Source organism: Gymnoscopelus microlampas (assembly GCF_963454915.1).
Source record: "Gymnoscopelus microlampas genome assembly, chromosome: 16".
In the NCBI taxonomy this organism is placed as follows: Eukaryota; Metazoa; Chordata; class Actinopteri; order Myctophiformes; family Myctophidae; genus Gymnoscopelus; species Gymnoscopelus microlampas.
The window spans coordinates 33,398,992-33,410,119 of NC_139953.1; the positions used below are offsets into that span (position 1 = coordinate 33,398,992).

General features: G+C 40.0%; 1 protein-coding gene across 1 annotated transcript; it reads left to right on the plus strand.

The window, feature by feature from the left end:
* The first annotated feature begins 2,088 nt into the window (after positions 1 to 2,088).
* rpf2 (ribosome production factor 2 homolog) lies at positions 2,089 to 9,655 on the plus strand. The gene is made up of 10 exons (XM_084082901.1): positions 2,089 to 2,199; positions 4,367 to 4,499; positions 4,701 to 4,738; positions 6,003 to 6,042; positions 6,146 to 6,227; positions 6,793 to 6,869; positions 7,680 to 7,779; positions 7,869 to 7,971; positions 8,713 to 8,857; positions 9,402 to 9,655. The coding sequence occupies exons 1-10, from the start codon at positions 2,177 to 2,179 to the stop codon at positions 9,591 to 9,593; spliced, it is 933 nt and encodes a 310-aa protein (XP_083939027.1). The 5' UTR covers positions 2,089 to 2,176; the 3' UTR covers positions 9,594 to 9,655.
* The last annotated feature ends 1,473 nt before the right edge of the window (positions 9,656 to 11,128 follow it).

The window sequence follows — 11,128 nt, forward strand, 5'->3', positions numbered from 1 at the left end:
TGGATTAAAGAGAGGGAACAATGTATTGATTGTAAATATTACACTAAGAATCACAAATTCTGTGAATTTTCACAATTGAAAACCAAATGGAATGTAAAAGCCACCCGTGATTTGATCTGTACATACCATTATGCTGTGTTAAATTTTTCATGCACGCCTCATTCCATCATTGGTACACTGCAGTAAATGAGACATGAAATTGTTATGAACTAAAGACCTGCAGTATAAAAGCTATTGTACTCAGTGGAACCAGCGAACTAAGCACTTGACTGTGCCAGTAGAAAATATTGGACAGTAAATTATAAGTTCTGTTATAAAACACATAACATTGTCTGGCATTTTTTTCTTAAATCAATGCCCTACTTCATCATACTACAGTGTCTCACAAAAGTAACAAGCTCAAAACGCATCGTGTCATGTTTTGAGCTTGTAGATCAGCCATTTTTGGTGTTTTGGAATTTGAATCCTGAAAGGTTTTCACATATGAGGTTTCCACCCGACAGCAAAGATAATCAAAAACGTAGTACTGGACATTCTTCAATCATGTCAAAACTATTGAGGATCCAGTAAATGAAGAATACTGAATATTAGTCATAGCACACCTTTTGGTGCTTGAAGGGGCTGTGTGCATGGTTCCTACTGCAAAACATTATCCATAAGTGTATGTGTGAACTTATGTGTGCACTTTGCACAACCACAAATTTGAAATATATTATTTTGTATTTATTTTGGAAATGTATTTTTGGAAATATCCACAGGTTGACAAACTGGACATAGCTAATCTTCTGGACACTTTTTTTAAATTGTGAAAACGCCCATAGACATTCTGCCTGTTTGTTTACAAACATATATTTGTGGGGCATGCCATAGCTGAACGTGTAGAAAGGCTGTCTGGGAAACAGCTCACATGATCCACTGATACTCTGGGCTGTCTGCATGACCCTCTGCAGTGATGTTCACGTGAGGGCACAGGGCAGTGATGTTCACGTGAGGGCACAGGGCAGTGATGTTCACATGAGGGCACAGGGCAGTGATGTTCACATGAGGGCACAGGGCAGTGATGTTCACATGAGGGCACAGGGCAGTGATGTTCACATGAGGGCACAGGGCTGTAGGCTACAGTGATGCAACTAGTCAGGATGCCTTTATTATGGTACATTAATCCTATTATGGGCTGAAAGTAGGCTATAACTACCAGTGGTGGGAAATGTACTCTTTTTTAAAAACATTTTTAAGTAAAAGTATCAATACTGCAATGTAGATATAGCCTACTCTGTTACAAGTAGAAGTCCTGTATTAAAAATGTACTTGAATAAAAGTACAAAACTCGGCATCAAAGTATACTTAAAGTGCCAAAAGCAAAAGTATTCATTGTGCAGAATGACCCATTTCACAAGTTCAAAATGTATACAAAATCCTTTGAAAATAGCCGATCTACAAGCTCACAATGCCTTGCGATGCAACACATGTGAGCTTGTAGCTCACAATGTGTGAGCTACAAGTGGTTTGTGTGTTTTGTAATAATAATCAAAATCTACAAAGTAAATAGTAACTAACGTTTTCATATAATTGTAGTGGAGTAAAAGTAAAATATTTTCCTCTGAGATGTAGTGGGGTAGAAGTAACAGTATTGAGAATTGTAAATACTGAAGAAAGTAAAAAAAAAAAAAAACCTCAACCTTTAAGTACAGTACTTGAGTACATGAATGCAGATTATGTCCAATCATCGTGGACATGAATGCATAATAATACCAAGAAGAGCTGCTGCCCATCATGTACATGTATAGTCCACTGACGCCCTCTAGTGGTTAAGCATGGCTGCACTAGTTTTCGTTACTTGGTATTTGGTTTCTTTCTTATTGAAAGTTGTCTGTTAGAATAATTATCGATGTAGTGTAATAGCTACCCTGTCTTTGTGTGTGTGTGTGTGTGTGTGTGTGTGTGTGTGTGTGTGTGTGTGTGTGTGTGTGTGTGTGTGTGTGTGTGTGTGTGCGCGCGCGCGTGTGCGCGTACATGCATGCGCATGCATGTGCACGTGCGGTGTCGTATGGATATGACGTACGCGGAAGTACGTGAATGTTGTCTTCCGGTGAGGTGAATTTTCACGTGGAGGAACAGCAGCGTGAGAAAGTCTACAGCTACAGATCAGAGAAGAAAATAAACCCTAACCGCCACCATGTCTCAACTAGATGGAGTAGTGTAAGTTTATATAATGTTATTTATTCAGTGTCTGTACGTTAGTAGAAGTGCACGTTATAGTAGTAGGTTTTAATCAGCTTTGGTCGTAAACTAAATAACAGCTAAACTAAGAGCGCTAGCAACTTAGCTCTAGACCGGTAGCTTCTGAGACATTTTGCTGCTGTATTAACTACTTTTGCTGGTGACATGGCCTTAGATTAGTGGTTTTCAACCTTTTTTTGCGTCAAGGACCCCCAAATTGACACATATTAGCCCAGGGACCCCCATTTGAAAAGATATGCCAGGGACTCAACCATTTAGATTTCTTGGGGCTCTCAATCTACACTGTATCACCATCATCAGTGTTCATTTAACTCTGAGAGTGTACAAATGGAACACTCTCAGAGTTAGACACACAAGGCTCAATTTGGTTCCTAACTATTATTTTGTCTGGGGACCCCCTAGAACCCCCTCAAGGACCACTGGTGGTCCCCGGACCACTCGTTGAAAACTCCTGCCTTAGATCAAGACTATCATTGTGTGTTATCGAGTCTGACTTTTACTTTCGTATCATAGATGTGCAAATGTCAAAATCGATAAAATACATCTTTGACAGTCTTGATCCAAGGCTACTGGGGACCCCCTGGAAACCTCTTGGGGACTGGGGGTCCCCGGACCCTACTGAGAGGACCACGGCTCTAGACAAATGTGGTCACACCACCCTAGTGTCGGTAGGGTAGCCTAGGACGAAGACTGTCAAGATCTCTGTCAGAATCGATACAAGAAATCTTGGAACAGTTCTAATCTTAGTTTATATAAGCTAACCGCAAGCAAATTAGATCAGTGTTTGTCAAAGCGGGGTTCCGGGGAGGCGGGGACCCCCAAAGGTCCTTAAGGGGGTTCCAGGGGTTCCACAGCCAAATGTGTTAATATAGCATCACAATCATTTTAACCCCTCTCTATTTTTAACACAAATCTTCTCTTCTGGGAGTCCCACATCTGCCACAAAACATTTTCAGATGGGAGGGGGGGTTCCATGGCCAAATACATCATTTTGTGGGTCCTTGGCACAAAACAGTCTGAGAACTACTGACTCACTTAAGTTGAAATACCCTTCATTGACAGCCCATTCATGAAACAGAAGTCCTATCTGATTTTATTAAACTAACTACGATAAACTCACCAATATTGTGCCTTTACGGACAGCTGGGGTTATCCTCTTTTATTGTTTCTGTCAAGTCTTTGTTTCATATAAATCCACCGTTGTCATGTCATGAGAAACTTTCTGTCAATAAACTCTTTTCTTTTTCTGTGTTCAGTTTGGAATAGCCTTGGATCAAGACTATGATATATCGCATATTTGCAAATATCAACATCGATAAAATGCATCTATGACAGTCTTGATCCAAGGCTAAGTTTTTGGAAGCACTTTAATCAATCAACATCCTGGTATGCACCACCTGTTTCGAAATAGCACAAATGCAGGCGGCAACAAGACTCGAGCACATAGAAAAATAATCGAAAAATAATTATAGACTGGCCTCCAAGACGAGTACACTGGCATCAGGTGCTGATCTCATAGTAGGGATACAGGATAGGTGGGCACTAGGGACATCTGGGCACCTCGATGTAAAATGGAATATGTTGTACAAAATGTTAAAAATAAAATATTTACTTAAGTAAGGTGCAGTATACATAATGTGAACATGCAAGGTACATCATTATCAGACTTAATTTTATCCTTCAACTTCCCAAAATGACTGGATATACAGGTTTTGTAGCAATTGTAGAAATATTAGACCGTGTCGAATGTTTAAGCATATTCTAATGTATACTTATTAACTTTACTTAAACATTTTACAAATATATATATTTTTTAACATTTTGGAAAAACATATCCAATTGAACACCTTGGTGCCCACCTATCCTGTTACCTCCAAGACGAGTACACTGGCAGGTACTGACATAGTAGTACTGTACACACACACACACACACACACACACACACACACACACACACACACACACACACACACACACACACACACACACACACACACACACACACACACACAGACACAGACAGACAACTGGAAGAGCTTGTAGATGACATCGTTGCACGAAGGGTATAAATGAAGCATTAGTTGATATAACTTATCTTTCTTTCTACTGTTGTTTGTTTCCCCAGAAAACCCAAGACAAAGCGCTCCAAGCGCTTCCTAGCAGGCAGAGCGCCGATGCTAAAAGAACACATGAAAAGTGCTATGATTATGAAAGGAGGAAACACAAGCCAAACTGTTACACAGGCACTGAAGGACATTGTAAGTACTCTGATAATTAGGCACAAACTGTGTTATTTTATTTATTATTGCATTATTTAAAGATAAATGCTTACATTTGTATATTAAAGCATTTTGGCGTACATTTTAGCAATTAAACTTGCATGATGGAAAGAATCCAACTGAAAACGTATGATTGGAGTTATGTGACATCTGACACGACACTTTGTGTTCACTCCACAGTATTCACTGAAGAAACCCAATGCAGTGATGTACAAGAAGTAAGCTATAATGCATGAATTTTAAAGTCCTGACAAACATCATCCTGGCAGCTTGTTTTCCACACCACAATACCTTGTATTCTAATACAAGGGTGGTGTGCAGTAATACAGTATAAACAGTGTGAAGAGTAGAAATGTTTAGATAACATACAGTAGGTTTGCAAAAAACAATACATCTTCCCTGTTTTACTGATGCAGGATATACAACTATGTTGCAGCCAGAGGAAAATATGCAGAATATAAAATAGGAAAATAAAGCATCCGTATTCCAATCATGGTGGGCCACATCGCAATCAATCTTGTGTTATTGCCATCTTATTAAGATGCCTGATAAAAAGATGGGCACAAATGCAATAAATTACATTTATTTGATACAAACCCATTTTCGTCAAATAACCACAGAGTAGGATATACAACTGTGTTGCAGCCAGAGGAAAAATATACACAATATAGGATATGCAGAATATAAAAAGGGAGAATAAAGCATCCGTTTTCCAATCATGGTGGGACACATCGCAATCAATCTTGTGTTATTGCCATCTTATTGCGATCTTTTTATATTCCTTATAAAAAGAGGGACACAAATGCAAAACATAGGGGAGCAATAAATGAAATGACATTTATTTGATATAAACCCATGTTCTTCAAACAACCACAGAGTAGATAGGTCTACTTTTCATGTTGCAATATACTGTGAATTCCTGGTCGATAAACGTCTTTCTGTTACTAAGCAAATTTCCTATGTTAATGTCATCTGACACCATCTCCATTAACACACACACACACACACACACACATCCCTATTTTATACTTTGTCGAACGACTTTGTCATGCCTCAATGCAATGTGTGGTGAGCTTGAGCTTGTACTATGTAGCACTATTTTGTTAAAGTTACGAAAATATTTATACTTTTGTGGAAATTTGTGATAATGCTTCTCTATAAAGACATGCCCAAAATAGGGACACCAGGTTCAAAGTGGTTAAACATACAATATCCTGGGCTACTGTAAACAAATGCTACGGGTGGCAAGATTTAGTGAAAAATACCCAACTTGCCATAATGATGGGATTTAGCTGCTTGATATCTAGGCCTGGGATTATGCACAGCACAAGAATGTCCACAATAGCATACATATTTGTGAAACTATCTGAAACATGTTCCACAGCACACTACAAGAACATAATAAGGATCATACTGAGCTATTTTCCATTATTGACTTGAGGTAAATAAATGGATTTACATTGTTTCTTATTTTTCTTTTAGGAAAAACATAACCCGCCCATTTGAAGATTCAACATCATTGGTCAGTGTAAATGAACTGTCATTCAAACACTGTGAATATATTAGAATTAATTCACCTACTTTCCAATGGCTATTTCATTCTTATCTTTTTGCTTGTCTCTCAGGAATTCTTCTCCAAGAAGACAGACTGTTCTCTGTTTCTGTTTGGTTCACACAACAAGAAACGTCCAAACAATCTCATACTTGGTAAATAAACTTGACTGCATAAAATAAATCCAGTCATAATCCATCCACAAGTCCACTCATACATCCTTATACAGACATAGGTGAAACATCTCAAATATTTACTGTACTATTGCATGTACAGTAGAACTAAGATATTCAAATGTATACTACTAACTACACTTAAAGTGGCACTATGTAACGTTTTTACAATATAACTTTGGGATGGTTGTATTTGGTCTCCCTGCTCTACTATTGAGACATTTAAATCATGTCAAACGCCATGTCTCACCTTGACACAGGATCTGACACAAATTTTGACCTGAAGGCCAAGCTTCAATTTATCCCCTGGCAACCAAGCAGGCTCTATTAGCCCAATGGTAAAAATTGTCAGCACCACGTTAATGGTGGTCAGAATTTCTGACCACCATTAACCCAGTTGTTCATGAGAAGCACAAATTAATTTGTAATACTAATACATTTTTGCAGCTCAACTGTTTTCCTGACCTACAGTAATGTGCTTTGAGTTGTTGTGGGGAGGGTCAATTTATAGAAGAGTTGCTAATTTCTCATTTCTTTATAACTATAGGTCGTCTCTTTGACTTCCATGTGCTCGATATGATTGAACTCGGCATTGAGAAATACGTGTCATTGGGTGACCTCAAGGTAAGGTTCGAGTCCATCAGTGATACCAGCCACTATGCAGCTCATTTAAAACATTCAGATGTGTACTATTACTGTTTCAAAAGTTATAAAGGAGACATTCCCAAAAACCCACAAGTGTTATTCCAAGCTAGTTATCAGCCTTCTCTTTCATCTTTAATGTGTGGTTTCTGAACTGCTGAGTGGGTGGTTTCAATCCAGTACGTTGGAGCCACCCCAGTAGTTGTTAAAATACAGGCCTAATTCCTCAAAATATCAATTATAGTGCAGTATGTGGCAAGACCAGTGATCCCAGTTGATGTGAACGTTCTCACTTGCATTCTGTTCCTCTTAATGGACACCAACAGTTTGGCTCGGCATAATCTATTTTCTAAATGTAGTCAAGTAAAAAAAGAAAATCTAAATAGAACAGCTTAAATGACAAACATTGCACAGCATTAAAATAGACATACTTAAGTTGACTTGTCAGACTAGCATCACTATGTATTCACTATTACAGCAAAGCAACTTTTGTGCTTGAGGTTTCTGCTCGGTGAGGTAGAGGTCACAGACCCTTGTTGAAGTAGAGTTTGTACAGTAAGACAACATTTAAGAAAGGTTCTATGAAATTAGTAATATTATTTATTTTAGTGGTGGTGGTGGTAGTAGTAGAAGTAGAACCTGGGTTCATAAGACACTCTCCTGAGGACCTGGAAGATGCCAGACAGTCAAGGGCACACATGAGCCATGGCAACGTAATCAATAATCACATTTCAGCAATGTTTTTAAACAAACGTTTCAAATGTCTCATTTTATTTCTGTTTTGAATCACAGATCAGTAAATGTCCTGAGGGGACCAAACCGATGCTGGTGTTTGCTGGGGATGCTTTTGACACCGACAACGAGCACAGACGCCTCAAGAGTCTCTTCATAGGTACATGCTCAGCACTACTCAATGTTGGCTGTCTGTCAGAATGAGTTGATGACAATGTTGCTATATTGATGTTTTCTTTGACCTCCCAGACTTCTTCAGAGGGCCTACAGTACCCTCAGTACGTCTGGCTGGTTTGGAGCATGTGCTCCACTTCACTGCACTGGAGGGCAAAATCTACATGCGCAGCTACAGGTACAAACATCTGTCATGTGCAGCAACAACATCCTTGAGGGAGTTCCAGGGGGTCCCCAGCTAAATGATAGATTAGGCACCAAATGGACCCTTATGGGTCTGTAACTCTGAGAGTGTACAAATTTTCATTTCATTTCATTTCATTTTATTTTGTTTCGCATATGGTAGTGTATTACAGTTCATACAAATCATAATATCAATAATTAATTAATTCACATACACCCATGAGCGAAAAGGAGCAGGAAGAAGAATAAATTCTTATTAATACCTGCCCCCTATCCATGGATAGGGGGCACTGCATTGCAGAACCTTAACTGGTTCCTAACGGGTCCATTTGGTTCCATTTGTAGTACACTCTCAACATTGATTTTACAACATGAATTGGGGTCCCAGAGATAGAAATGTCATTAAATGGGGGTCCGTAGCCCTAATGCATGTCAAACTGGGGGTCCTTAAAATGTATCTTTTCAAATGGAGGTCCGTGGGCTAATAAGTGTCAATTTGGGGGTCCTTTACATGAAAAGGTTTGAGAACCACTGGTCTCCCTTATCAGCTACCAGCCAGGTAAAATCATTTTGGATACTCCACCCACTTTGATCCGTAAAAGAAGAAAGGTTTATTTCCCCTCCTGATTATTGTGTATTTTGGCTTTCTCTTTCAGTAGTCTTTTTCATAGATGTACTTGACACTACGCTTTCAAAACAGAAAAGCCAAATGAGGTTAATGAGGTTATTGTTGCAGGACTCTGTTGAAGAAGTCCGGATGCCGGACACCAAGGATAGAGCTTGAGGAGATAGGACCATCGTTTGACTTTGCCTTGAGAAGAACACACTTTGCGTCAGATGACTTGTACAAGACAGCTCACAAACAGCCCAAAAATCTGAAGGTAAATACACAACATAGTTACTTTCTAGTCTTTCTATGTCTAGTCTCGCAATTTGAGATCTCTATCGACTGATACTTATGGTAACATCTAAATTCAGTGAATGCACTACAACTGGGTGGAAGCTATTCAGAATAAAACATGTATAAATAACTGCATTGCAGAACCAATACAAAGACTACAAAAGGGTGCTGCTCTAGCCCGAGCATTTAGATTTCCTGGCTATGTAAGACTAGAATGTCAAGTCACTGTAGTAATTCAACATTCACTTTGGTACGTGTCAATCATAGATGGATAGAAAGACAGATTGATCCTGGAGGGGGGTTCACTTTTCATAGCAGCTGAATTTGAGGCACATGCACACAGTCAAAATGAGGGTTTGCCAGCGATGCAATGCCCTTGTGGCGTGTTAAGGGTCCAGAACATCGCTCCTTGTGAGTGCTGGAGATGTCATTACTGCAACACCAGCAGAATCCCCCCCAACCTCCCCAATGACATCATATACCAGCCTTACAATACCAAACTCCTGTCTCCATCCCTCTTTCAGCCCAAGAAGAAGAAGAACATTTCCCATAATGTCTTCGGCACCAAGTTTGGCCGGCTGCACATGCAGAAGCAGGACCTGGGCAAGCTGCAGACACGTAAGATGAAGGGCCTCAAGAAAAGGAGAGGGGAAGTGGTCGCCGACAGCGCCAACAACGAGGGACCTTCACCCAAAGTGGTCAAAGAAGACGTTTGAGAGCTTTAACTGGGATGAACACGCTGAACAGTGTTGATGAACTTTCTATTTGATTGTCACTGTTTCCTGTTGCGGGGGTGGGGGGGGGCTGAATTGTGTATTGGTTCCTTGTTAATTTTCTTAACTGTTCTGATATTAAGATCATTGGCTTGAGTATTAAAAATGCATCGGTTTAAAGGACCATATTTTCAACATATCTTCATTTAATTGATCATTATAAGATGGCCCAATTCCCGTCTATTCGGTCTGTCTCGGAGGAGGGTTGTACAGTTCAGAAACCTGCCTACCAGTGACATCATCGGGAGGTAGGTTTGGTTTCAAACAAGGGATTTTTTTATTTTTTTTACTTACGTGTCCATTTCGTCCCATTTGTACACTCTCAGAGTTACACATCCGTAAGGGGCCATTTGGAAACCCCTTAAGGAACCATGAGGGTCCCTGGACCCAAATTTTAGACCCACTGGTGTAGCAGAGTGTTTCCAGTGAGCCAACATGCACACTATCAGCACCCTGACTCTGTTTGACCAGAATGGAACAGAGCCTTCATTAGTATCATTGGCAACACCTGTGAATGTCTTCACAATATGGCTGCTGTCTATAGAGCCTATTTCCGAAAGCACATAAATGTGTGTAGGCAGCATATGATGCATTTGATTTTTATGGCAGTGCCATGCTGCCCTAATGCTGGATGGCTGTAAGTTGTCTGTCGCCACTAAAGGGCAGTGTTGGACTAAAAATTAGTGCAGGGTTCCCAAAATTAGACCCACATCTCCTAAATAGGAAACACCTATTCAGGACACAGCAAAAAACAAAATTAAATATATCAATCTTGTCACTGGGGTGGTGGGTGGTGGTTTCTTACAATCGAATTTATCATTTGGTCTAAGTCGGGGGTGTTCAACAGGTGGTCCGTGACCCGCTGTGATTGGCCAGTAGTCGCTGTGATTGACAGTTCTCGTTTTTCCTAAACCTGACCTTAACCCTAACCGCAGTAAGACTATGCCTAAACCTAACCTTAACCCCAACCTCAGTAAAACTATGCCTAAACCTAACCTAACCGCAGTAAAACTATGCCTAACCCTAAGCCTAACCTTAACCGCAGTAAGACTATGTCTAAACCTAATCTCAGTAAAACTATGCCTGCCAGGGAGCCAATCAGACAGGTAAGGGGGGTCTATATCCTATAACGTTGGTGGGAAGAAGGGGAAATGGAATTATTGTAACTGATTGTCTGATTGAATCATCATTATTAGGAAACGTGCTCATAAATGGTGCATTTATATAGCGCTTTTATCGCTTATTTATCCAAAGCACTACACATAGATTGTGCAAACCATGCAAGGCACCAACCTGCTCATCGGGATCAATTAGGGGTTCAGAGTCTTGCTCAATGACACTTCGACACTAACTCTGGGGGAGCCCGGGATCGAACTATCCGCCTCATATAATCGCATGTGTCGAAGCAAATCAGTATATCAGTTAACACGAGTTTAGTGGAAGGTTGGATAAAGTAAGAGAATGGAATAAGGGTAATC